General features: G+C 52.5%; 2 protein-coding genes across 6 annotated transcripts in view; both read left to right on the forward strand.

The window, feature by feature from the left end:
* Window positions 1–2918, forward strand: part of Wdr93 (WD repeat domain 93) — a 65546-nt gene extending 62628 nt beyond the window's left edge. For all 5 annotated transcript variants that reach the window (XM_013158498.2, XM_063250035.1, XM_063250038.1 and 2 more), the window contains one exon: window positions 1624–2918. In XM_013158498.2, the coding sequence (XP_013013952.1) occupies window positions 1624–1723 (100 nt within the window). In that variant the 3' untranslated portion in view covers window positions 1724–2918. The remainder of the gene's footprint in view (window positions 1–1623) is intronic.
* Window positions 2919–19427: 16509 nt separating this feature from the next.
* Window positions 19428–26712, forward strand: Mesp2 (mesoderm posterior bHLH transcription factor 2). The gene is made up of 2 exons (XM_003475490.5): window positions 19428–24945; window positions 26023–26712. Exons 1-2 carry the CDS (start codon window positions 24154–24156, stop codon window positions 26287–26289), a joined length of 1059 nt encoding a protein of 352 aa, XP_003475538.2. The 5' UTR covers window positions 19428–24153; the 3' UTR covers window positions 26290–26712.
* The last annotated feature ends 1180 nt before the right edge of the window (window positions 26713–27892 follow it).

Below are 27892 nucleotides of genomic sequence, written 5' to 3' on the forward strand. Positions count from 1 at the left end.
AGGGTGCACAGCAGTGTGTTGCAGGCTTCTAAGTACATTTTTAGATTGAGTGACCTTGAGTGGAGAAACGTTAACAGATATAAAGGAAGCTATTGGTTATGGGAACAAAAAATAGATGTGAGTTAAGTTTTTTTTTTTTGTCTTTTTCCTTTTTATCGGTACCAGGGATTGAACTCACGACTGCCTGCTTGCAAGGCAGGCGCTTATGCCACTGAGCTAAATCCCCAACCCCCGTGAGTTAAGTTTTTATTCTCAGTGTATGAGTAATTGTATACGTTTATAAAGAAGCAAATACAGAGTACTCTTTTTTTTTTTTTTTTTTTTTTTTTTTTTGCAGCATTAGGGATTAAATGCCAGCCTTCACACACAGCTGGGTCTCCAGCCTGCCTGCCAGTCTGTCTTTCTTTTGAGACAAATTCTCAGGTCCAGGGATTTAGCTCAGTGGCTCAGGAGCTTGACTGGTGAGGGTGAGGTCATGAGTTCAATCCCCAGTACCAACAACAACAACAAAAAATCAAATAAGACTAGTTCTCAGTAAGTCTCTAACTCACCCAGCTGAACAGGAACTTGTGATCCTCCTGCCTCAGCTTCCTAGAGTGCAGGGATCACAGGCATGTACCACCATGCCCAGTTTGTTGATCACTTTTGTTTTGCTTTTGTTTTTTGGGCAGGGTTTTACTAGGTAGTCTAGGTTGGCCTGGAACACAGTGATCTTCCTGCCTCAGCCTCTCCAGTGCTGAGATCACAGGTGTGCACCACCACACCCCGGTACAGGTTACTTTCTAAATTAGAACTTCCTTGTGTCTGTGTAGATGTCTCACACGCAGTTTAAAGAAACAAATCCAAAGCCACAGTCCTTGCCTTTCTCTTCAAAGCGTCCCTCTTGCTGATTGGCCTGATCTTACTCTGTCACTCAAGGTGGAAGCCCAGGCAGCAGCACACCCCAGCCCTACTCCCTGCCCCCTGGAACCCCCAGACCCCACTGCACACACAGTGAGACACGGTCATGGCGTGGTCTGTGCTGAACATGCTTTAATTTGCTGTCTTTGAGCTCTGATTTGTACGACTGAACCCAAACATTTCAGATTAGTGGCCGATGATTCTTGTCCCTTGTGACTGGCATAAGGCCCTCAAGGTCTCTGCTAGAACAGACAGAATCTTTTCTTTCTTTCTTTTCTTTTCTTTTTTTTTTTTTGATCTTTTTGAGACAGGGTCTCACTATGCAGTTCAGGCTGGCCTTGAGCTCACTTTGCAGCTCAGGATAGTCTCAAACTTGCAATGATGCTCCTGCCCCAGCCTCTCCAGTGCTGGGATTACAGGGGTGAGCCACCATGCCCAGCTTGCCTTCTTTTTGAAGGCTGAGTAATATTCCATTGTGTGTGCACACCTGCTTTTGTTTGCAAATGCACCTTTCTTCCTCAGTCCCAAGCCACCCATCCACTCGCACCTCCTGGCCTCCAGCCCTGGCCTGCTCTCAGCAAAGGGTGTTGGATGCCGCTGTATGTGGACAGCCTGAGGTGAACTAGTTGTCATGTTCAGTTTTTCCCTGAGCACTGGGTCTGCCCCAGGCCAGGGAGCAGGAGGTGGGGAGGCATCTTTGACCTCTGGCTTTGTGGCCTTCAGCTTCCAGAAGCTGAAGACTTCCCTGGTGACAAAAGACCAAGAGTGGATCCGACTACGCAGGTACTCCACGCTGCTCCAGAAAGAGAACTTCCGCAAGTGACAGCCACCCAGCCGCCTAGGGACTCAGAACAGGCCTCAGCCTGGGCTGCCACTTCCAGCATGAAGCACACTGCGATAACCACCCCCAGCCTGAGGGCCCTGGGCTCGCAAGCCATGGAGGCAGCAATGGGAACAATACCTTGGGGACCGTCAAACACTAAGCCTCTTGTTGGTGCCAGAGTGGGGAGCACAGTGTCACCCCATTAAATAGCAGTTTTGTTTCCAGACTCCAAGTCGCCATGCTGGGCCCCATCGTTCCCACTAAGCCCAGACCCAGCAGGGCCCGGCCATAGCTCTCCCAGTCCAGAGGACCACTGCTAGCCTTGGGGACCAGGGACAGCCTCTTCCTCAACCAGCCAGGCCCCTTCCTCTCCTCCTGTTCCTCCTCACCCTGCTAGCTCCCGCTGGGGTGTGGCTCCTGGCTGAGCGCCACAAAGAACAAAAGGAAAAGAGAACTGAAGTGATGCTGAGGAGCATCCCTGATGGGGTGACAGGCTTGGGCCACCTGGGTACTGTGGCTGCTAGGCGCCTCCGCCGACATTGCCCACTGGGCTGGGCACTAGAGGAGACCAGGAGTCCTGGAGACTCTCAGAGAAGCCTTTTCCATCCTCATCAAGGTCCAAGAAAGTTTATAATTGTAATCCCAAGGAAAGGTTATTGGAATTCTAATCATTTAATTCCAATCTACCCCTTCCAAAGCAACCCACAGTGAGAAGAAAACACAGACATATATACCGTTGTGGGGAGCCAGGAGGTCCTAAGTCCAGCCAAGGTGGTGGTTCTCCAGAGCAAAGGCCTCGCCCAAAGCCCAACCTGGGTTTATAAATTCTCCATGAGGGGCGTGGCTCCGGGGTGAGCCACAGTGAGAGTGGCGGGAAATCCGTGACTGCCATGAGTTGGGCTAGGTGGGTCTGAGATCACCTCTTCCATAAGCAGAGGGCAAGGAATTCAGAGAGAGCGATCTGCAGAACACAGCTGAGGCAGGAGCTAATAATTAGAGGCCAGTGCGTCAGGTCTGATGTGCAACCCTTTTCCCCTGGGAAGTCACAGCCTCTTTCTTGAGGCTCGGTCCCAGCTGACAGCATGGAGCACGGCTCTCCATCCTGCCCAGCGCAACCAGGTATTTGGGGAGTCACTGGGCGGGATAACACTGACATGTCTCTTTGCCTTGGAAATTAAATATCAACTCTTCAGCAGCCCAATTTACATTGCTTGAAGCCAATTAAAGGGACAAAGAAATGGCCTGGCCAGCTCTATAGCTCTATACCTATTAATACATGGAGATAGAGCCAAGTTTATCCAAAATGGACAGAGTTGCTCCTCTTTTAAGGGAGAGTCATCTGGGTAGTTCCCCACAGAGACTCTTGCTTTCTAGAAACTGCCCCTTCCAGGGAAGCCTGGTGTGCTGCATGCCTGTTATGCCAGCATCAAGAGGCTGAGGCAGGAGGATCACTGCAAGTCTGAGGCCAGCCTGGGCCACATAGCGAGTTCAAGGCCAACCTGGATTTACATAGTGAGACTCTGTCTCAAATTTAAAAAAAAAAAAAGAAAAGAAAACAAAGGGCTTGGTGGCACATGCCTGTAATCACAGCACTCAGGAGGCTGAGGCAAGAGGATCATTGCAAATTCAAGAGCAGCCTGGGCAAAAAGTGAGCTCAAGGCCAGCCTGAGTTGCACAGTGAGACCCTGTCTCAAAAAGACCAAAAAAAAAAAAAAAAAAAAAAAAAGAAGGATAAAACACTGAAACTGACCAAGGATCCCCAGAAGGGCAGGTCCACTTGTCAGAGGACACCTTGTGGTTCTCTTGAGAACTGCATGCAGTTGTGGCCGATGCTAAACTGCCTGGCTGGATGTGTGTGCATGTATGTGGCTTCTTTTGTACCCATTCTCCTCCCTTGCTGGCTGCACACCATGCCTCTCGCTGGCCAGATACCTCCCTTCAGGCAGTGATACTGTCTGACTGAATGTCCCCAGATGGAGGTCCTCACCAGGGACCCCTTCCCCTGGTGCTACAGGATATGAAAACACCGTGCCAAGGCAGCTGTTTCCTCCATCTGGTAGGTGCTTGGCAGCCCCTTTTGCAAGATGAGGCAGGTGACCTTAGGAAAGTGGCCTTGGCCCACACCCAACCTGAAGGTCACGGGGACCAACATTCATAGGGTGCAGAGGAGATGTCATTATTATCCCTGATTCACAGAGGGAAATGGAGACACAGGTCACATAGCTTGGGACAGGCTGAAACCTGATGGGTAAGTTCAAGCCAGAACCCCTGCTCCACTGCCTTTAGCAAGAACCCAGCACCCTCCCAGGAGAGACTGGGCTGGGTCCAGGTGTTGAGATCAAATGCAAAGCCCCTTGTCTCTCAGTCTGTCAGTCAGGCCCCTGTGACCCCTTGGTGCCACAGAGCACGAGCCCCTCTCAGTGGCCTGGCAGTCAGGTTCCTGAGCCCTCGAGGTGCAGGTGGTGCAGGCCTGTGGCTCCTCTGTCCCTGCAGGGGAAAGGAGAGATCATGTCCCCAAACTAAGACCACCGGGGAGAACAGTCGGGAAAGTGTGATGCAGGCTCTCAGGAAAGAAGCCTGCATCCCGGCGCTGCACCACAGGGAAGGTCTCTGTGAGCTGCACTGGGCCCAGGAGGCAGCCCTACCCGCCCAGGGTTTCTGCTCCACACCAGGCCTCACCTGTGTCCCCCAGTGGGGGACCTGGAATGGGACATCGGCATTCCAAGGAGCCTTGTGAGCCAGATCTAGAGAGGAAGGAGAGAAGGACCCAGGGCCTGGCGAATCGCTGCAGGGTTTACTTCCCAGGAGGGAGGGCTGTAGCCCCCCCCCCCCCCCGCAGTGCCTCTTGGAGACATCAGGAGCCTTATACCCCACCCCAGGCCCACACTGCTCCAGGATGTTTGCCATCTGCCAACATGGACAGCAGTTGGCCACCACCGCTCTGGCTTTGCCCCTGTGCTCAGATGAGGACCTTGCTATGTCCTTGAAGAATATGCTTGAACATCCAGCAGCCAACCTGGTCACCCCTCCTTAACACCCACAGTACACAGTTTCCCTGCTGCTGGCCAGGGCCTGAGGGACCCAGTCGAGCATGCCCCAGTGGAAATGCACACACATCTGCCAGCAGGCCATTCTAAAGGTGAAACACACTGGTCACCTGCCTAATGGCCACCACCCCAAAGGCAACAAACTACCTCTGTGAAATAGCTGGCTTCCTCTCCACACTTCTGTCCTCTGACCTGCAGACAGTTACAAACCGACACTACAGCTGCACACAGGGACATTGGGCAGTTGGTTTAGCAGCAGAGCACACAGCCAGGCCCGGGGCAGCTGCTCCTCCACCATCAGGGATCGCTGTGGGCCCGCTCAGACTGGGACAATGGGCAGCTGCCAGCTCTTGGTGACAGACGGCTCATCCTGACCAGACACCCACCTCTGCCCACATGATCACTGTCATGCCATTCTTCCAGCGGTCCTAACTCAGATGGCTCCAGAGGGGACACCTGCCCTGGGCTGCCCACCAACCACCCTTTGCTCTTGAGCCCCAGGCATTCAGATGAAGCAAAGCACCCAGAATGAAGCACGCAGCTCTGGGGTTGCCTAGTTCCAGTCACAGTGTTGGGCTTCATATTAAGCTACATCCCCATCCACTCTATACCCTTTAAACAACTTTTTTGAGACAAGTTCTCACTAGGTTTCCAGGCTGGGCTTGAACTTGCAGTCTCTCTTGCCTCAGCCTCCCAGAGTGCTGGGATTACAGGTGACATCACCAATTGCCCATCCACCCTAAACATGACCCCAAAACTGGGGTACCTCACCAGCTGGCTGAGAATGGGGCACGCAGGGTCTCTTCCAGGGGCAGATGGGGGGCCGGAAGATGGGCAGGGGCTGGAGCAGCAGGAGGGAGGCAAACCCTTCCTATCTCAGTCCCGGACCCCAAGCTATTAGCAAGGATGTGTTAATGAAAGTTCACACCCAGGCGCTAATACGCTGGCGCTGTGCTGGAGGAGAGGCCCTCTCAGGGAAGGGGCAGCCGATGAGCCCCACTTATCTGTGAAAAGACTTGCTAATAACTTTAATTCCCCATCCTGAGCCACTGGGCCTTTGCTATGCAAATAGACTTTGTAAACAAGGTCAACTTCAGGGGGGTGGAAGACTTCAGACAACCCCAGTTACCGTTTTAGGAGGGGAGTGCCGGGTGGGGGCAGAGGTGGAGAAAAGGGGAGGTGTGAGCACCCCCCCCCAATCCCTGCAGAGCTTTGGGTCCCACTCTGAAGCTAAAAGCCATAGAAATGTACTCGGCTCAGGCCTGGCCCCGCCCCTCTCTGCATCACTGCTCCTCCTGGCTGGCCTGAGCCCTGCAAAAGCTCTCTGAAGCGGATTAAAAACAAAAACAAAGGTGCATGTCTTGTAACGCCAATACTTGGGAGGCTGAGGCAGGAGATCAGGATCACTGTGGGTTTTGAGCCCTGGGCTGAGCTACATAGTGAGTTCAAGGCTCGCCTGGGTTACACAAGACTGTCTCAAAAAACAAAAGCAAAACCACAATCTTCCACTATCCATGATCCACATAAAACTGCGGTGGGAAGTGCGTAACAATGTCATACAACAAAAAGGAATGGCGAATGATACACAGGAGGCACGGGCGAGACTTACAATGCTCAGAAAAAAGCCAGATGCGAAAGGCCACTCTGTGTGATTCTGAACGTGAAATGTTTGGGACAGGCAAATCCAAAGACAGAACAGTGGAGGACTGGGTGCTGAGGTGGGGGCAGAACGGGAGTATTGGGGACTATGGGCAGGGTTTCTTTTCAGAGGTGATGCAAAGGTTCTACAACTGGGTGGTGATTGGGAAATCCCACCCTGCCGCTGAGCCAGGCTGCTCTGGCTCCAGCCTCCCTCTGCCCAGGGCTTCGTGATCCAATACCACCAGTAGGCGCAGGGATTCAGCAACCCCAGTGAGGCTGGGTGCTGCGACCCCACTGGTCCTTTGAGGCCCTAAATTACAGAAACGCACAAGGCCAAGCTCAGGGCACTGCAGCCCAAAGGGAATCAGAACCCGGGGCGACCTCTTGGATGTGGCGCCCACTTGGGCCCCATAATGAACCGAGCTGGCTAAACGGCGGAGAGCTCCGATTCCCAAGCCCTAGCTGGGTTTGAGTGCAGCCTGATTCTGTAAAATGCATATCCAGTTCCCCACCAGGTTCAAAGCAAAGAGGAACAGGCCCTCGCTGACACTTTCTCTCAGGAATCCCCAAGCCACCCCTTCCAGGGTGCCCCATGCAGAAAGGAGCAGGCCAGGAGGAAGAAGGCCATGCGCTTGGGGACTGATGTTGACAACCTCTCCCCAGGCTCATATGTTGTTCTCAGGAGCTTGCTGTCCACGTTGAGGAAGAACTGCCCAGGGACACCAGTACAAGTAATTAATTCACAAATAAATCAATACACACGGCAGCGCAGGGCCTCCTAACAGCTTCAGAGTCCAGCCCACAGCACCTTCTTCCAGGGAAGGCACCTCCTTGGGAAAGGCCGATCTGGGTGAGGCCTGCGCCAGGGGCGCCGGTGCCTTCTGGCAGCAAAGCGTCGGAAAAGCCTTGGTTCTCAGATGGGGCGCCAGCCACCCGCTGTCACCTGGGCTCCTCGGCCAGCCGGCAACTAGTTCAGGGGGGTAAGCCAGGTGTTGAGCAGAGCCAGCAGGCGGCCGGGAAAGAGCTGCGCGGGCAGAGAGGAGCGCGCGATTTGTGAGACCCAGGCCGCGTCCCTGTGCCCTGCGCGGGCAGGAGGGGGCGCCACCCCGACAGCGGACGCGAGCTGCACGGGCAGGAGCCACTGACCATTAACGCGGGGCCCCCAGGACGCCCTGCTGGGGTCGGGACACAGCCTCGCGGGGACGTCGCCAAGGCCCAGCACGGCCGATAGACGGCCGATGTAGCGGGTCCCGGGCGCAGCGTCTGGGTGTTCGTGAGGCTGCAGCCGGCGGCCGCCGCGGACCACCGGCGGGCAGCGGCGCAGCTCGAGCAGGGCGCGGGCGAGCGTGCGCATGCGCAGCTTCTCGCGCTCGCTGGCGCTGCGCCGCGGTCCCCCCGCGGGTCCGCACCTCGGGGGATGGCGCCCCCGGGCGGCGGGGCAGGTCGCAGTCTCCTCGAAGCGCGGCGGCCACCGAGCTGCATCCCAGCCCCAGGTAGGACAGGGAGTGTCTCGCGCCACAGGGACTTTATGCGGAGACTTTATCAGGGGCTCTGGTGTGAAATGGCCCCTGCCTAGCTGCTCAGCACATCAAAGCGAGCCGTCCCTCAACCTGGGGGGCGCGAAAGTGGGGGGCCCTTGGTTGCACACTCCTCCCCCCTGTGGGCTTCTTGCCTGTGCCCTGTACCTGGCAGTAACTGCAGATTAAAGCGAACTGAGAGTCTGGTCCCAGATTTGGGGTCCACCTTCCCCTGCTGGGGACCCAGTGTAAATTCTTTAGTCTTGCCCCTTCTTTGCGCTGGGTATAACGGAAGCTTCCTGGCTTGCACCAGCAGCTGTGGAATAGGGTAGGGGCCAGGCGTGGGGCCTGCAGGCAAGCTGGCTGAATCTGGAGAGCAGAGGCAGGGGTGAGCCTGCTGCACCCTACACTGCAGGCACGCTCCTAGCCTGGCAGGACCCGAGGCTTGGCTGTGACCACAGCTGCTGCCACTATCCTATCGCTGACATGCTGCCACTTTGGGCAGGTGTAAGAGGTTTGTCAAATGCACTGTGAATCGAAATAATACAGAAAGAACTTTTGACAGAACGGGACACCATTTCATAATAAAGTCTTTTAGTAAATTAGGAACAGAGAAGGACTTCCTTAGCCTGATAAAAGAGTCTGCAGGTGAATATCATACTACAAAATAAAATACTGAAACTTCCCCCCTTACATAAGGAACAAACCTACAGTGGTTTCTGGGATCTATTTCAGTGCCTTCAGGCCCATGAAACTAATGGGTGAGCTGGATCCTGGCAGTGAAGGCCAAGGGACTTGGTCCTGGGACATCAGCCCACTACCATCCCCGCCCCCTGTCGCTTTTGCCTGCTGCTCTCACCTCCTCACATCTCCTCTGCCCAGCAGCTGCACAGTGCTCACACCATGGTCCCATCCAGGAGAGGCAGGGCCACCTCCCCTCCGCCTGCAATAGGGTGCACCCTTTCTGGGTGATGCCTTCCTGGGACCCGAGATCTAAAGCTGAGCACTGACCGGGAAGCCCCGTGATTGGGCTTCTTCAGTGGTGCCAGGCCTAAAGTAAAGCAGTTGGGCACTGGTCATTGCCCAGGGACTGCACCCTGTTGTCCAGGGGCTGCCAATCTGAGTGTCCAGAAAAGCCCTTGACTGTGATACGACATTGTCACCAGTAGTGGAGGAAGTTCAGAGTGACCAAATACTGGTGTGTTATCATCGTGTCTTTGTTAATTTGAAAGCATAAGCTTACGTACTTAAAAGTCAAAAAGACCTACAGATACAAAGAGCATAACAAATGTCTCTCCCACTACCACTGACACTCCCAGCTGCCTGCTCCACAGGAAACCACCACTCTGGGCTTCCCATCAACAGTGCTTCAAAATGAATTTGGATTTTATTAGCTAGAAAGTCAACAGGCATATTTGGACAAGGGGCCACATGTGTGGGCAGCATTTTATGTGTTGAAAACATGCTCAACACGTCTCATCTGAAAAATAAAAAAGAATTCTCACCTGAAACCTAATAGCATTCATTGAGCAAGTGGGAACTGTGGAGAGATTTCCAGCAAGAGAGGGAGCATGATAAGAACATCTCCAGTGTCAGGCAGAGGGAGGACTAAAAAGGCAGAGGGGGGCCCATATGGTGACAAAGTCTTATAATCCCAGCACTCTGGGAGGTAGGGGCAGCGAATCATAGATCTGGGTCCAGCCTGGACAGCTTAGCAACTGAGTGAGTCCCTGTCTCAAAATAAAAAAAATTTAAAAGGGCTGGGGATGTGACTCAGGGCAAAGGTCCTGGCTTCAATCCTCAGGATCAGAGAGAGGAGGGCAGGGAAAGAGCCTGGTAAGCTGGCACAAGGTGGTGGGTGGTGCCATGGGGGGCGGTAGGTGAGTTCCACCCCAGCCCCATGCCTGGGTCTTCTGTCCTCAAGGCTGACACGTGGTACCCTCCTTCATATTGCCCCAGGGGTCTCTGGGAACATCTTGGAGCCCAGCTGGGCCAGGCCCTCTCCCTGTCCATCCTCTTTGATCTCCTTATCGTGGCCTCCTTTCCCCTCTGCTCTAGGAGCTGAGTTAACGAGCTCTCCAGGCGCAGGGCCCACTCACCCTCCTGCTGGGCAGAGGCCTTCACACTTGTGGGCCTGTGTTTTGACAAGTGCCTGAGCCAGTGGCTGCTGCCCCCTGCCAGAGCCTGCCCTGGCCTGCCAAAGTGTAAAGCTGGGAAACGAGGCGCCGGTTCAGCCCCACCAGAGCAGAGGCAAGAGTCTCAGCTGGGGCAGGGTGGGGACAGGCAGAACCATAACCGCCTCAGGGCCCAACTCCAGCCTTCCAGCTAGGCCAAGCTGCTTCCTCCGGCCTGGACTGATCCTGGCACTGCAGCACCCCCACCATGCTGGCCCAACTGTGGTGCCCTCATTTTCCAGCCAGCCCCCCTTAGCAGAGTGCTAATCAGAGGTGCTAGGTAAATATGTCCCTCTCAGCCCTAATCCCTGGCTGCAGGGCCAGGGGCCTCAGGAGAAGGAAGCAGCACTGCCTGCCGATAGCTGCACCCTAATTTTGATGTCTCAAATAGAGACCTTCCAGTATCTCTGCATCAGCCCTGAAAGGGGAGAGGGGGTCAGCAAGAAGCTCCCACCTGCACGCAGCCCCCAGACCCCTGGAGTCAGGCCTGTGGTTAGAGCCTATGTCCTCTCATGTGCCCCCTGGGCAGGCCCTCTGCGTCTCAGAGCCATGGTTTCTGCTTCTGTGTGGTGGGGACTGTCTTTGGGGGTGGCTGGGCTCTGTTCCCTCTCAGCACACTGATGTGGGCAGTGTGCTGCCTCAGCAGGGGAGGAAACAGAGGCTCTGAGAAGGTGTCCCATGTCACACACCTGGCAGGGCCGACCTGGCGACCAAAGCCTGTGTTCTGCCCTCCTTTCCTCTCCTTGTCTCCTCTAGAGGACACGAGGGCTTCCTTTCATCCTGGGGATGCCTTAGGAGTGAGGGGGGAACCCTGAACCCTCAATTCTGCCGTGGGCCTTGCCTTATATCCCAGAGGCCCCTGGGGATGTAACAAGTTTTCCAGGCCCCGCTGGAACTGATGGACCAGAATCCTAGAGGATGGAGCCTGAGAATCTGAGTATAAAAAATAAAATCTCAGCGAGGCATGGTGGTGCCCACTTGTCATTCCAGTACTGTAGGAGGCTGAGCCCAGCTTGTGGAACTCAGCAAACCCAGTCTCAAACTAAGAAATGGGCTGGAGATACAGCTCAGTGTGAAGGCTTTGCATTCAACCAAAAAATAAAGTAATAAAATCTCCCCCAGAATTATGAAGCAATACTGTCCCCCAACCCAGAGAATCAAAAAGCCACTGGAGGTGAGGGGGTTTAGCTCAGCGGCATAAGCGCCTGCCTGGCAAGTTTGAGGTCCTGAGTTCAATCCCAATACACAACAAGAAGCCATGGGGGAAGAGGGGGAACCAGCCTCTTTCCGCTAGATCCTGTTCCCCTTGGGTCACAAGAAGATAAAAACAAGACCCAGAGCAGTTTTAGGCCCAGCAACGCAGGCCCAGCTCCTTCTCCATCGGCCCCTGAAGTTCCCATGTGAGCCCCCTGGGCACATCACCCCCACATACACCTCCAAACAGAGAGGTGAGGTGGCCAGCCATCTGGAATAGATTACTCTGGACCCCATAATCTGATTATCTAGCTGTGCACCCGCTGGGTGAGCAGCCAGTGGCGTCACAGGCAGGGTGGCAAGGAGGTGGGGGTGGGAAGAAGAGAGAGAGATTTGGCTTCCGGGAAAGGCTCCGAGGAGGTGCGGAGCCATGACCGGCTGGCCTGCTGATAATGTAAGTAGGTCGCACCTCTGTCCTTGGGCATCACACTTGGGGCCTTAGCTTGCTCTGGATAAGTGGGAGTGGGTCTGAGCCTTAGAGTGAAAATCGAAGAAATTGAGGCATAAAGGGATTAAGCCACTGACCAAGCCCAAATCAAAGGTGCAGGATTCACTCATGCGTCAGTTTCTCCAACTGTGTAACGGAGGAGCAGCTCCCAGAACTGCCTGCCTTGAAGGAGGTCTCCCTTCTCTGGTCAAGAGGGTTGGACCCGGCTGTCTAGCGTCCTTGCAGTCTCTTATGCCACCAGCAGAGAGAGCCACTCAGCTGCCTGGGAGCTCTGCATCTGAGCCAGGCAGACCTTCCTCGGACTTCAAGAGGACTTTAAAAAAAATTTTAAGCTATTATTTTATTTTACAGTACTGAGGATTGAATCTAGGGTCTTAGCACTGAACTACATCCCTAGATCTTTTCATCTTTTTTATTTTGAGACAAGGTTTTGCTAAGTCATTAAGTTCCCCAGACTGGGTTTGAACTTGCAGTCTTCCTGGCTCAGCCTCCCAGAGTGCACAGCCATGCCAGGGAGGAGAGGGTTTCTCTCTGGGGCTGGAGCTGTGAAACCAGGTGTGGCCGAGGGGCAGGGGTGCTGATGGGTGGATGTGTCAGGAGTGCTGGGCTGGCCTAAGAAGTGGATGACGCCTGGCTCAGCGCCCATGTGACGGGCTGTGTGACCCAACAGGCTCTTGTCTTCTCTTTATCCTGGGCCTCCTGGCCAACTCCAGCCATGCTGCCGTCCTCGCTGAGGCCCACTGTGTTTGTGAGGAGCCAAAAGAGAGATGGGCGAGGTAGAGGGAGCCTGTCACAGGACCGGGATCCCACAGCCATGGCTCCAAGCTGGAGAAAACCCACTTAGTGTGACATCATGGATATGATGAGCAAAGCGAAAAGAAAGCCAGAACCTAAAACACAACACCAAGCCGCTGAGCAGTGCACTGTGATTGACAGTACCTGATACATATGGCCTGTTTGTTTGTATTTCGTGGTGATGAGGACTAAACCCAGGGCTTTTGTGTTCAGCTACATCCCCAGCCTTATTTACTTATTTATCTATCTATATTTTGAAACATTGCACTTGAAATAGGTTCTTGCTAAGTCATTAACTAAACTACTTAGGCTGCGCTGGAACTTATGATCCTCCTGCCTCAGCCTCCCTCACTGCTGGGATTATAGACCTGTACCCATTGCCTGTTTTGCATATGCACTTTTTTTTTGCATATGTACTGGAAATCGAACTCATAACTTCACACTTGCCAAGCAGGCACTGTGCTGCTGAGCTAAATCCCCAGCCCTGTGTAAGCACTGTGTGTGTGTGAGTGTGTGTGTGTGTGTGTGCATTTTCTATATAAACATATAAGAATCTCTACACAGACAGAGCCCCAAGCAGTCACATGTCAGTTAGGGACAGGGATGCCTCTTCTCTAAATGTGCCATTAGGGATTTTGTCTCTGTGTGACCATAACAGAATGAACCTACGCAAACCAAGGTAGCCTCAGCTTGGCCAGGTGGTACGTCTCTGGCGACTACAGTTGGTCCATTATCGACCGTCATGTTGTCGTGTGGTGTGTGATCATGTGAAACAGCGTCCTTTGTGGGGCTGGGGCAAGGCTGGGCTCCGGGCAGTAGTCAGAGAGACTAATATTCTCTGCATGTGTCTGTGTCTCACAAGCAGACTGCATTCATGCGTTACATGTGCAATTTAAACATGATTTTTCAAACACAGGATAAATCTGTGCCTCTGTGAAAAGCCTTAAGGAACCTCCGTGTACACAATTAACTAAACTGTTAGGACCAAGCCATGCAGTAGCCTCAAAAGTCTACAACAAACAAATAAACAAACAAAACTGTCATTCCAAAGCCTGAGGTGATGGTGCAGTCCTGTAATCCTTGTAATTGGGAGGCTGAGGCAGGGAGATTGAAAGTTGGAGGCCAGCCTGGGCAACCTAGCTGGACTCTGTCTCAAATTAAAACACTTTTTTAAAGGGCCAGGGATGAAGCTCAGGGGCAGAACTCTCGCCTAGCCTGTGTGAGGCCCTGCATTCCGTCCCCTGCACGGCGATGTGGGTGAAAGAAGACTTACTAAGAAGAATTATTAAGTAAGATGAGCCAAACCACAAGGTCAAAGTCTGCGTGATTCACGCACACAGCAGCCCGAGAATAGGCAGATCATAAGACAGGGGCAGATTAGGTTATCGAGCGATGGGCTGAGGGTGCAGGAGAGCGTTATTGCTCAAGAACTAGAGTTTCTCTCGCAGTGAGAAAACCGTTTGGGACGCAGGTGTGGCGACAGGTGTGCTGAGGGCTCACTGGGAGTGTAATTAGTGCCATGGAACTGCCCATTCGAAAACCGTGAGGCTGGGCTTCAGGGCACATCTTTAACCCCAGCTGCTTGGGAAACTGAGGCAGGAGGCTAGATAACTTAGCAAGACCCTGTCTAAACATAGAATTGGAAGGGCTGGACATGTAAACCACGAGGTGCTGCAGCACACTTGCAAGATGAATCCAACAGCCTTGGCTTCAATCCCGGAATGCAGGAAAAAAAAGGTAAATATTTATTACAGTTTTTGGTTTTATTTTTATCTTTATTTTTTGGTACCAGGAGCGAACTCATGACCTTGTACTTGCCAGGCAGGCATTTGTGCTGCTTTAAAAAATTTTAAATATAACACACAAAACTCTTGAGTAGTGAATTGTCTCATAAAACAGTTTGTTTCCTTATTTGTTTATTTAAGACAGGGTCTTACTACAGTCCAGGCTGGGCCTAAATTTACAATGCTCCTGCCTCAGCCTCCCCAGTAGCTGGGATTATAAGTATGTGTTACCACTCTGCCTGGCTTTTTTTTTTTTTTTGAGACAGGGTATCACTGTGCAGTTCAGGCTGGCCTCGAGCTTGCTTTGTAGCCCAGGATGGGCTCAAACTCACAACAACCCTCCTGCCTCAGTTTCCCAAGTGCTAGGATTACAGGCGTGTGCCACCATACCTGACGTTCTGCCTGGTATTTTTAAAAAAGACAAGCCCAGGCTGGGGGGATAGCTCAGTAGCAGAGCATATGCTTGGCCCACAAGGGGCTCTGAGTGCCAGCCCCAGCTTCACTCACACACACACACACATACACCTCACAACAAAACCCCCTGAAACCTGAACACTCCCAGAGCAAGTGCCACATTTTGCCTCAGTGTATCTGTGCCTGGCCTGGGTGGGGGCAGAGCTGCCCCGCGAAAGCAGAACCTGGAGAAGGGATGTAGGGCTAGCGCCGCTTCCCTCTGGGTGACAGAACTGGAGTGATTTACATTCCCTTCCTTGGTCCTGCCCATATTTTATTTTCTGTAAGGAGCACAAACACGCATTTCTTTGCTGAAAGACCAGGAAGGAGGGAGGGAGGGCAAAACGCTCTGCAGCCCCGTCCTCAGCTGGTTTGCATCCCAAGAGTAGAGCCCAAGCCCTAAAGGCATCACCTGCTGTCCTCCTTGTCCTTCCCAGAAGCTGTAGAAGGCCACTCGCACACCCAGGGCAGAGACACAGGTGCTCCCTCTACCCCTCAGCAGGCGCCCATTTCAGAAATGTGGAGACTGAGCCCCAGGTCAGGAGTGGAGCCCCTGCTGGCCTGGGCCAGAGCTGCTGCACTGGCTCCATGGTTCAGCCTTTTCCTTGGAGGAAGGGGAAATTGCAAAGGGGCCACCCATTCTGTGCCTCCTGACTGGCTCCCAGCCCCCAGCTCTTCCCCTCCCACCCTCTCCTGCCTCGGATTGCCTCCCCCAGACTCCAGCTCCCCACTTATCAGACAGGGCCCAAGCACATCTGCTGGCCCATGCCTTCCCTTGGGGCTCCAGCCCCAGCACTGCCCCACTACCCATGGCTTCCAGCTGTCCCAAAATCCCATGATGGGAAGGAAGCTCCCAACTGCAGACCCCTGCCCTCCCTGGGATCTCCCCACTATCTAGCTGGGGGCCATGTCTCCGGGGTCCATAGTGCTGCAGGAGTCAGCCACCCATTCCCTGGGGAGCTGCAATGAACCCCATCCTGCACAATGAGCACAGCCTCACCCACAACTCTGCGCCGGTGACCTGTAGGTCAGATTCCTGGCTCTGGGGACTTGGGGTCAGGAATGAGGCTCCTTTGAGCCCAGTGTCTTCCTCTGGGCTGAGGCTGTGCATTCAGATCTGGGGACAGGCTGGGTACTCTGTGACCTTCCCTTGGTGGCTCCTAGTTGCAGTGACACTGGTAGGACTCTGGCAGGCCGGACCGTGTTATCAGACTTCCCTGGCTGGGCCCTCATCTCGGGGACCCTTCCAGACCACCCCACCACACACACACACACACACACAGCACACAGCTTTGCCCTGGCCCCCATCCCGTCCCAGGACGACACTGGACTATTTTGGCAGCCCCCACAGACTCACTTTCCCAAGTTGACACCTTCTGTGTCAGCAGGCAGCCAGGAGGTGTGAAGGTGGCCAGTTCGCTGGTAATGAGAACACCACCCGGCACTCGCCCTGTCCACCTTCCCGCTCCCACAGCCTAACACCCCATGTCCCGAGGGGCCTTGGGAAGGACCACAGGGAGACAGGGAGACCTCAAGGTGGCTTCATGCCAGGCCCTGTTGCCAGTCCTGTGCTGGGAGAAGGTGGGTGGCGGATTCCCCAGTGATTCGTGGCAGTAGGGAGCAGCTGGTGTGGTGAGAACTTGTGCTCAGTCACCAGAGTGAGCTGGATGGCCACAATTCCTGGCCCTCTGCAGGCCCAGAGCTGGGTGTGCTTGAGAGGCAGCTCTGGCCCTGGCTCCGGCCTGGCTGTGGGGACACTGGCTGCACCGGGATGGCCCAGCCGCAGCAGCACTGCCCAGCTGAGCCACAGGCTCCAGGGATAGAAGAGAAAGGGTGGGTGGCCAAGCCTGAAGCAGATGGGCGATTTTATCCTAGGCTCCCTTCCACTAGTACAGCCAGAGTCCTAAGGCCATGACTCCTGCCCCCTCCCTGATTTGGGACCACAGCCCTGGAAAGACTTCCGTGGCCACCAGGACCAGCATCCCAGTATTGTGTCATGCAGGCCCTTAGCAGAAGCTGTTAACACCCACCCACTCCAGCTCCCAGACGTGCTTGGTACGTCCTTCCCTGGCCTCTTCTCTCCCTCACAGGACAGAGCCTCTGATCCCGGAAAGCCCTTCTTTCCATCCTTCCTTCCTTCCTTCCGGCCCTGCTAGCCCTGGCCTTTTGGAGATAACCACCACACCCAATCATGTTTTCTTCCAGGACCAAACACCCAAGCCCTGCAGCTATTTTGCTGGTGACCAGGTTTTAAGCCCCTCACCGAACTCTCTCCCCGGCTAGTGGTTGTCCCTAAGCCTCATCACCCATAGCCCGGGTTACCTTAAGTGTGGCCTGTGCTGCCTGGGGAATGGAAGCCCTCCACTCCTCGGCAGAAGATGTCCTCCTCTTTGCAAATATGAGGGAGGCCAGCCATAGGACCACTGCTTTGTGTTAAAGTGCTCTCCCAAGACAGGCTTGATGGTACCACCTGGGATCCCAGTTATTTGGGAGGCCGAGGCAGGAGAATCACAAGTTCAAGGCCAACCTGGTCCATTAAGGGAGACTTGGTCTCAAAAAAAAAAAAAAAAAAAAAAAAAAGGCCAAGGGCAAGGCTCTGTGGTAGTGCTTCCCAGCACGGGGGAGACCTTAGGTTCAATTCTCAGGATGGGGCAGGGAGGGGGCACAAGAAAATTTAAAGGGTTTGTTTACGTTCATCCTCTGTAACAATTAGGTTTGAGGCCAGCCTGGGCAATGCAGGGTGACTGCTATCTCAACAAAAGTAACTAAGTACATAAAATAAAGAGCTCTCCTAGAGACCCACAGGTCCACCTATTATTATGGAAACACGGGTCCTTCTATTATTAAGGAAAAATGGTCAGCAGAGGTGTAATAAATGTTGTTTGGCAGCACAGTGTAAGCCACACATGTGAAGTCCACGCAGTCATGACCTCAGGGCCCTGCCCAGTGCCTCCCACCTCAGGCAGGGTGAACCTGCGGGTACCTGCACCCAGCTGGAACCCTCCTTCGGAACGGGTTGGTCAGGTGCCGAGAGATGCGGGGAGAGGCCCTGCAGGCTGGGCCCCATGCCCGGCTCTTCTGCTCTGAACCCAGCGCAGGTTCTGGCACAGAGAAGGCTCCACGCCCACACGCAAGGGGGGTGCCCGTGTGAGGGTCCAGGTTGTGGCAGGCGGTTGGGCACCTGGGCCCAGGCCCTATCACACCAGCAGCTCCCTCTGAGACTGCGTCGTAGCCTTGCGGAGGCTCATCTGTCAGCGGCAGCACCAGGCACCTGACTTCTGCTTCCTCTGCTCTTCCGCTGGGGCCAGGTGTCCTGCTGAGGATGGCCCTAGACCAGGTCCCAGAGGAGAGAGGCCGGAGATGGTGGGGGGTCACCCAAGGCCTGGGGCGGGATGGTCCCAGGAAAGGTGCCAGTCGTGTTCCAGGGCCAGAGCTAAGGAAACACTCTTGTCATCAGTCTGTCTTTTCTTACTTCTGCTGTCCTGAGCTTTCTAGAAGCCTAACACTAGCTAAACACTATGCCAGGCACCGTCTTATTTACCCTAATTATCCCAGGATCAGAATTCCACTTTATAGGAGAGAAAACCAAGGGTAAGTTTCCCAAGAAGCAGAGCTAGGTCTCTAAACCAGCCCCTGAGACTCGGCACCAGCTCAGGAGACCCTGCCTCCCAGGACCAGCGGGGTAGCTGCTCTGGTCTCCCTCCTGACGATGAAGGTGCCACACTGCACCTTATGCTTCAGGAGGCTGGCTGTGAGGCCAGTGGACAGCCAGGACCATAGCAAGCCCAGGTGCCATCTTCCAGACCTTAGGCTGTGACATCCCACTGTCAGCCTAGGCCCAGACTCTGAGCCAGGCCAATCTAAGCCAAGGTTGAAGCAGGCCAGCCACCCAGAGAGGGAAGGGTAGTGGGTACCATGTGCAGGCCCGTGCTTATTATTCATCCATGTCATACATGGGGTGTCCCTACAGACTGGCTCTATAGGTGTGCAGTGCAGGTTGGTGGTGGTGGTGGGATGCTCTGGATCTTTGGAGATCACTACCTTAGCAGAGACCACAAAGCCACTCCTCCACTGAACATGCAGCTGCTTGGCTCTACGAAAAACTAAAAACACAACAGAGAGGCATCAGTAAGGGATGGACTATAGTAGATGATTTGCAATGGAGTATCCGAGTTTTCTTTTCTTTTTTTTTTTTTGTCTTTTTCTTTTTTTATCGGTACCAGGGATGGAACTTGTGACCACACACTTGTAAGGCAGGCGCTTATACCACTGAGCTAAATCCCCAGCCCCAGAGTTTTCTTGTAATGGAATGTTATATAGTGGTTAAAATGGGTGTGTCAGGGTCAGGGACACAGCTCAGCAGCACAGCACCTGCCTGGCAAGCACGAGATCCCGAGTTCGATTCCAGCTACCAAAGGAAAAAAAGTCAGAAGCATCAGTAAGGGCCAGGAATATAGCTCCACTGCACAAGCACCTGCCTGGCAAGCACAAGGTCCTGAGTTCAATTCCCAGTACGAAAGAAAGGAAATATCAATAAAAACACACTGAAACTCCAGAGTACAGTCCAAGCTTTCTCTGTACAGGGGTGTCAATGGGTAGGGGAAGTGACTGACACCCTGTATTATGGCTGGTGACAATTAACTGTATAATTTCAAATGACTAATTAAAGGGATCTCAAATGTTCCCAGCACAAAGAAATGATAAATGTTTGGGGTGATGGACAGGTCAGTTACGTGCTTACTCGCACTGCGTCCATGTGCTGAGATGTCAGCTGCACCCTGGCAAGTGCACAGTTATTTGTCAATGGAAGTCCCATTTGATTCAGCTATTCCCTTCTGGGTATCTTCCTAAAGGAGTTAAAAACATCATACCACAACAATATATGTGCACCAATGTTCACAGAAGCACAGTTCTGTTCATAGAAGCACAGTTCTGAAGCTCTGTTCCTGAACTTCATTTGTTCTACGATTTTGGGAAGGATGGCCATCTTTGTGTCCATGCAGGCAAGATGGCCAAGGCTGTATTTGTCACCCAATGCAGTTTGCAAACAAAAACAAAATTTGCCAAATGTTCCTGTTTGTGAAGCAAACTATTTGCAAACAGAAGTGTTCCTGAACTGAGGTACCATCGTAGATTGTTTTGAGTGCCATGTTCGTGTCACCTGATAGGTACTGCTTTCCACTGTCAGGTACGTGTGAGTTCATTCCTTGACAGGCAATATGTCAAGAAATTTAGAATGCTGTGAGATCCTGGATCAATAAATGATGTATTTACACTGCACCTGCCATTACACTAACTTAAAAAGTCTCGGACTGACTAGCTCCTCTTCTGTTAGGACATACTATTTTATTTTCGTTTTAGACTCTCTTACATCATTGGATTAGTGCATTTTGTTTATCTGTTTGTTTTTGGTACCAGGGATTGAACTCTCGACCTTACGCTTGCTAAGCAGGCCCTTGTGCCACTGAGCTAAACCCCCAGCCCATTGGTATGTTTTTCACTGCTATAGCAAAATGTCAGAAGCAGGGTAATTTGTTTGTTGTTGTTTTGTTTTCAAATCTGTTTTATTTCAAAGAAAAAAATTTCAAAATATGTCAAGTCAATCAGGGGGCAAAAATGGTATATACATTGTGCATTGTCATCCCCAAATCATGCACCCAGAGCACAAGACATCTGTATTCAATTATCTGAACAGTACCAACACAGATCTTTTTCTTCAGTGAACTCAAGAAATCAGCAGTATAATTATCTTAACTATATTATATATAGATATATGTGTATATGTACATGTATATATATATATACACACACAAAATGTTGCTTCTTTCAGCTTCTCACACTAGTAAGTCAACATGATGTTTACATGTGTGTCTGATTTATTTCACTTATGAGTATGGTCACAAATTGCATCCATTTACCTATAAAAGTCTTCAGTTAATCATTCTTTATGGCTGAGTAGTACTCCATTGTATTAAAATACCACATCTTTTTTATCTATTCCTTGGTCAATAGGCATTTAGTTGTTTCCAAGATCCAGCTATTACATACTGTGCTTCTATGAACATTGGTGCACATATATTATTGTGGTATGATGTTTTTAACTCCTTTAGGAAGATACCCAGAAGGGGAATAGCTGAATCAAATGGGACCTACAATTCTAGTTTTCTGAAGAATCTCCATGCTGATTTCTACAGTGGTTGCACCAGTCTGCACTCCCACCAATAGTGGAGAAGGGTTCCTTTTTCCCCACAGCCCCTCCAGCATTTGTTATTGATTTCTTGATGATAGCCATTCTTTCTGGGGTGAGACGGAATCTTAGTGTTGTTTTCTTTTGCATCTCTTGAATGACCAGTGATGTTGAACATTTTTTCATATATTTATTTTGTTTGTATTTCTTCATCTGAGAAGTCTGTATTCATCTCAGATGCCCATTTTTGGATTAGGTCTTTAAATCTGGGAAGACTTTTTGAATTCTTTATATGTTCTTGATAGTAATCTCTTGTTGGAGGAACAGCTGGCAAACATTTTCTCTCACATTGTGGAGTGTCTCTTTACTCTGTTGGTGATTTCTCTTGCTATGCAAAGAAGCTGAATAGTTTACACAGAAAAAAGGTTTCATGAGCTCCCATTACTGGGAGCTCCAGAACATGGTGCCAGCTTCTTTGCACACTGGTAAGGTCCTGATTGCCAGTGGCATCACTAAGTTGGGAAAATGTGTAGACAAGCAATTATGTAGTAAGATGGGTACCTGGACAGGAGCTGGTCTTGGTCTTGTTTTTGAGATAGGGTCTCACCACGTAGTTGTTGATCACTACTGGTGATCGACTTGTGACACCAACTGAACTGAATCAGTGAGGTTCCAGGTGTGGATGGCCTACCTGAGGATTGATGCCAATATAAAAAGGAGCACTGGAGAGGAAGAGATGCTGGTGCTCCTGTTGTCACTGGTCCTCCTGGAGGAGAGTGTTGAGCTTCTTTCTTGACATGAGCTTGGGACCTTGTTGCTGAGAATGACTGGGTTCACTTTGGGCATGTGCTGGTCTTTACCGCTTCCTAGACCCGAAGGGGAAGACAGTGTGCTGTGCAATCTCCAGAAGTGTGTCACTCTGGTTTCCCAGTATGAACTCAGCTGTTCTGTCAGAGGAGCTCAGGACCTCGCTGTCACTGAAGATGGCTGTGGTACTTTTCAGGAGAGCTCTGGCTCTTGAGTGTCGCTTCCTAGCTCTATCGCAGATCTTTCATCCCACAGTCACCGACTTTCTGGCTTCCACTGCTGACCTTTCCCAGTGCAGATCCATGAAATAGACTTGCATGAGTGGTGGGCTCTAGGTCTTCAGCTGGATTCATCCAGGATGTTGCCATGGGATCCGGGTCCTCAGCTGCATTTTTCTGAGGTCTTTATAGTGTGTGGACAGACTTCCTGCACTTCTTGTATTTGACTCTTTGGGTGACTACTATAAAATCACACTATAAATTATGTGTCCTGTATTAAACTGTTTTCCTCGCAAACCCTGACTACAAGTCTAGACTGACCTTAAGTTCACAGTGATCCTCTTGCCTTGGCCTCCTGAGTGCTGGGATTATAGCCATGTACCACCATACCCAGCCTTGGTGTTGCTTTTTGTAGCAACTCTGATACCAACTAACCAGAGACTAGGAAAACTGCATTAATCCTCCAGGGGCACATCAATAAACTACCCGACCCCCCCTGTTCTCCTTGTCCCTTGTGATACTTGGGATTGAAGCCAGGGCCTTTGCATAGTGCTACATCACCAGCCTGCCTTTTAAAATATTTTAGTGGCACATGATTGCAGTAGATAATGACTGCATTCCTGCTGGGGAGCTGATGCATGTACACAACATCTCATTCCCTTCCCTTCTCTTTCCTTCTTCCTCTTTTCATCTCTTAGTTCTCTTCTTTATTGCAAAAGCCCTATCTTCCTATTTCCTATTAAGTTTTTTATTTTGTTATTTATAGTTTGGCCTTTTGAGCTATTTCCCCAGCCCGGGATGATCTATTTTTGAATGCTATTGTCATATGGACCTTTAGTTAACGGCTGATTTTTAAAATTATGTCACTTTTCTTCTCAAAACTCCCTTTGGCTCCCTATGGAATGACATCCAATTCCTTAGTTCAATACCAGCCCCTCACTGTCTTGGGAGTCCACTGTCAGGCCTCTGTTTGTACAGGTCTTTCTGGAATGTTCTCCTCACTCCCTTCTCCCTGCTCAAATCCTACTCATGGTGCAAGGCCCAGCTGTATCCTCTCCATCTGGGTGCCCAGAGCACAATTGTCTCCCAGCCCTCTCCTTGATGTCATAAGGACTCTGATGCCTCCTTCAAGATGTAACTGTCACTGACTTGACTTTGTCACTTTTTCTGTCAGTCATTCCTCACATCAGTCCTGTAATTATTGCTCCTGCTTGACTGAGCTGTGGCTAAGTTCAGGTTAAAAGCCCTGACTAAGGGCACCTACTATTTAGTGGCAGAGCTATGGGCTGTTTGTGTGTCTTTCAAGACTGAAATCTCAGGAGAGCAGAGGTGGTGACTAGCTCAGTTACCCTACTGTAGATGGCAGCTGCTAAATAAACATGAATTCAATAAATAATGCCCTTAAAATACCCTGAATTTTAGTACCTTCATTTTAAAATACCAGCGAAAGACCCATGATTCCAAGCGCTCTGCAGGGAGCATCTCAGGCAGCAGGCATCTTCCCTTACCAGAACGATGAGGCTACCCGGGGCCAAAGACGGTCAGCAATCTGCCCAAGGCCACACAACAGAAGCCAATCTGGGATCCACCAAAAGGAGGTTCTGGGGACCCCAATGAGGTCTCCCCAAAAGTGCACACTCCCAACCAGCCGTGGCCACAGCAGGGCCCTGGGATGAGTTCCTTGGCAGAGGCCCCGAGGCTGAGGATGTCACAGGCGCCTGCTCCTGAAAAGGGTCCATGAGACCCACAGGTCCTGGCACCAGCTCCAGGGGCCTCCAAGGCACCCGCCCTGCAGTGGACGAAGGAAAGCGTGGGGTGCGGGTGGGAGCAGGCGCGAAGCTCGGCAGCTCCACACAGATGTGAATTGTCCCTCCCACACTTCCCGGGCAGTGGGGGCCTCCATTAGAGCCCCTAAGGAGTCAGAATCCACACCTCCGCAAATGGGCCGGCTTTCCCAGGGCCCCCCTATCCAGACCTTGCCTGGGCTCTGTGGGTTTTGACACCTCTCTGCAACCTGGCAGGGGGCCACCTCGCACCTTTGGTCGGGATAAAAGCGTAGGTCTGGAGGCGGCCCCAGGCTCCCGAGCCCGAAGCTCCGGCCGGCCATGGCCCGCTCCCCGCCACCTCCGCAAAGCCTCCTTGGCCTCGACCCCTGGGTCTTCTCCCGGGGCTGGGACTGGGCCGGCCACGCGGACTCCACATCGCCCGCCTCCTCCTCCTCGGACTCGTCAGGTTCGTGCCCCTGCGACGGCGCCCGCGGCTCCTCGCAACCAGTACTCGTGGCCCGCGGCGCCCGCGCCTCCGAGGCCACAGCCCCAGCGACGGGACGCGCACGGCCCGGACCCGCGGGGGGACCGCGGCGCAGCGCCAGCGAGCGCGAGAAGCTGCGCATGCGCACGCTCGCCCGCGCCCTGCTGGAGCTGCGCCGCTTCCTGCCGCCGTCCGTGGCGCCCGCCGGCCAGAGCCTCACGAAGATCGAGACGCTGCGCCTGGCCATCCGCTACATCGGCCACCTGTCAGCCGTGCTGGGCCTTAGCGACGACGGCCTGCGTCAGCGGCGGCGGCGGCGAGTGGACACGGCGTCCCCGCAGAGCTGTCCTCTCTGTCCTGACGGCAGCGGGGGGTCCTGGGGGTCCCCGAGTGCCTGCCCCGGACCGAGCGCTGTGCCTGAGAACCTGGGGAGCAGCGTCTCCGGCGCGAATCCCTGGGGGTCACCCCCTTACTGCCCCAAGATACAGTCGCCCCCGCACCAGCCTCTGGGGAGAGCCCCCGACGCCGCTCTTTGGATGCCACCCCAGACCTGCGCGGGGACACAGTCGTCCCCAGATCCCGCGAGCGCCTCTGTGCCCTGGACGCCGCCGCCGCCCGCGCCCCCGGAGCTGGCGGCTGTGTACCAGGTATGCGCTGCAACCTTAGCCCCTGTTCCTAGGGTGGGGAGAGGACCTGGGCTCAGTGGTAAATGGGTAAGTGGATAATCTCTGCAAAGGAGTCTGACTTTCAGAAACCCAGGTATCTTAATGGTATGGGAGGTGGAAGGGACCGTAATATCCTGGGAAGAAGTGAGGGATGGCCCTCGTCTTGCTCAGAGGCGAGGGTGGAAGGCTGGGGAGAGGGCTGCACTGTCAGGAAATCCTAAGCGCGCCTTTAAGGCATCAGCGAAGGGAAGTAGGGCCAGGGGTAAGGACAGCGCTTCCCGAATAGATAGACTGGAGTTGGAACCTTCACGATTTCTTAAGGTTTCATTCATTATTCATTCATGAGTGACTTGCAATCTATAAAAGATCTGTTAATAACCAAATTTTGCTGGATGTGATGGCACTCCAATGCTCTTTGGAAACTGAGGTAGGAGAATTGCAAGTTTAAACTTAACCTAGGCAATTTAGGGGTTGAAACCTTGTTTTAAAATTTTAAAATATAATAAAAATATAAAAGGTTGGAAATTTAGCTCACTACAAAGGCCCTGGGCTTCATCCTTAGATAAAAAACAGTAACCAGGGGCTGGGGATTTAGCTCAGTGGCACAGGCCCCCTGCCTGGCAAGTGCTAGGCTGTGAGTTCGATCCCTGGTTAAAAATACACAGCAACCAAACAAAACAACTAAACTGTATTAAACACTTCCTGATCTGAGCTAGATCCCCTCTATTCCACAAACAAGGTAAATGAGCTAAATGACAAGAAGGACCTATGACATGAACACTTCCTGTCTGCCCTGTTTCTTGGCAATTTGTATGTCTTCAGCAGCTCTTCTAACAATTGTGCAAAATGGGCATAGAAGTCCGGCTGGACAGATGAAACAGCTAAGACGATAAAAGCTTGCCTGAGTGAGGAGCAGCGCTGGGGTCTGAGGGTTGGCAGTGTGCTTCAGAGCCTGCACTGGTGACCACTTTGTCCTCTGCATCTGTGGCACCTATGCCATCCAGACCCCACCAGCCACAGCCTGAGGGCACCCCACTAACAAGCTGTTCTCTTCCACAGGGAATCCCTGCGCAGGAACCCTGTCTGTCCCCGGGGAGCCCACCCCACCTGGCCGGCCCTTCATGCCAGAGACTTCAACCTCACACCTCATGGGGATGCTGGGGCCACAGTGCTGAGGTGCTCCCCAGCTCAGAGCCCCAGGGACCTGGGTCTGCCTTCCAGCCTGGTGATGTGAGCCCTGCCCAGCGCTCAGGCCTGTGGCTCAGCAGCTGCCCTGAACTTTGCCAAGAAGATTTGGATGGGACTCACCTGGGCATCTTCTACTAACAACCCTGTGGACACCCTTTTCAGTCTGAAGTCAGGCCCATGTGTGAACTGGTCATGTGCTTCTTCAGGGCCTTTTAAAGCTTCCTTTTGCCACGGAGCCACTATTCTGTGCGGTGCCTACCACCGAAACAGTGCAGGAAAACACAGATAGCAGGTGTCCTCCCTGGCCATAATAGGGCTGTGGCAGTGCCCTGCATTGCTGTGTACTGCAGAACACAGTCCAGGCTGCTCAGACCAGGGTGCTGCCTGCCCCCAAATGAGGCCAGGCTGCAGCTGGTGGGGAAAGGGATAAGAGAGAGCCAGGTCTGCACCCTGCCTCTGGGTAACAGCTGACCAAGGTGTGTGCTGTGTGCTTAGATACACTGTAATTATTCTTTTAAAAAAGCAAAAGTATACCTAATAAAAATTTGGTTTAGTCTGTTTTCCTTCTGTCCTTGTAGGTTTTTCTAGGTTTTCTGGAAAAAGGGGACAGAATGGGGACCTTGAGAAACAAGTCCTGCTGTGCCTCCCTCCCTTCCTTGAATCCAAAGCTGCTGAGGTTGATGTGGTCCTTACCTGTCAGTGTTCTTTGTGTTTCCTGTGCCTATATTGTGGGGTGGGGGCCGCAGCTGGCCTGCTGTGTATGCAGGGTGGCACAGGTGGCTGAGGTTTGTCACCCGCACACCACCTCTGCTCACTTGTGTCCTTCTGGGTGCTTGCCTGCTGACTCATGGGGATGCTAAGGATGACCCCAGACTGGGGACACTATGCTTTTGGGTACCTTCACAGCTGTGTAACATTCTTTTCAAAGGATGCTGTGATGCCTTGTATTTGTTCTAGGATGCCGTAGCAAAACCACCAAGCAGGTGTCATAGGCAACAAATCCATTTTCTTCTGGAGCAAAGATGAAGGTGTGGGTTGGGTTGTTCCTGAGACCTCCTTGGCTCATAGATTGCTCCTCACTATTTCATTTGTGTCATAGTTCTTAGAAAGATGCCAGTCATACTGGATTAGGGCCCATCCTAAGGACCTCATTTAATCTTTTTTTTGTGGGAGGGGATACTGAGAATTGAACTCGAGACCTCTTGTTTGCTGGGCAGGCGCTGTACCACTGAGCTAAATTGCCTTCATTTAATCTTAATTACCTCTTTAAAAGAGTCCTCCAAATTTAGGTCCATTCTGAAGTACTAGAGGTTAGGCCTTGTATTAGTTTTTTGTCTCTATAACAAAATACCCGAGGCAAGTTATAAAGAGAAAAGGCTTGTTCTGGCTCATGGCTCTGGTGATCCCAGGCTGACTGAGTAGCCCCATTGCTGTGGGTCCTTGCCAAGGGCAGTGAGTTGTAACAGGAATGCCTGGCTGAACAAGAGGCTTAAGAGCAAAAGGAATAGCCTACGCAGTCTCCTATAGTGGCCACTAATGACCTCAGGATCTCCCATGGGGCCCCACCTGCCGAAAGTTGTACCAGCTCCCAATAGCACCACCCATGGACTTAAGGGGGACAGCCAACATCCAAGCTAGAGCAGTGCTTAAACAGGAATTTTAGGGGTTATGGTTCAGCCTGTGACATTTGATGTTAAGCACTCTGTAGCTTACCCAGCTTTGAAGTCTCCTTGCCTCAACC

The sequence above is a fragment of the Cavia porcellus genome, unplaced genomic scaffold (genome assembly GCF_034190915.1).
Source record: "Cavia porcellus strain 051 isolate PalLab524CR breed Dunkin Hartley unplaced genomic scaffold, mCavPor4.1 scaffold_6, whole genome shotgun sequence".
NCBI classification, from domain to species: Eukaryota; Metazoa; Chordata; class Mammalia; order Rodentia; family Caviidae; genus Cavia; species Cavia porcellus.

Bases quoted from the DNA above. Each gene is read 5' to 3' on its own strand.
- Mesp2 (XM_003475490.5), top strand. From the start codon at position 24,154: ATGGCCCGCTCCCCGCCACCTCCGCAAAGCCTCCTTGGCCTCGACCCC. The intron at 24,946-26,022 runs GTATGCGCTGCA...TCTCTTCCACAG, and splicing joins AGCTGGCGGCTGTGTACCAG to GGAATCCCTGCGCAGGAACC.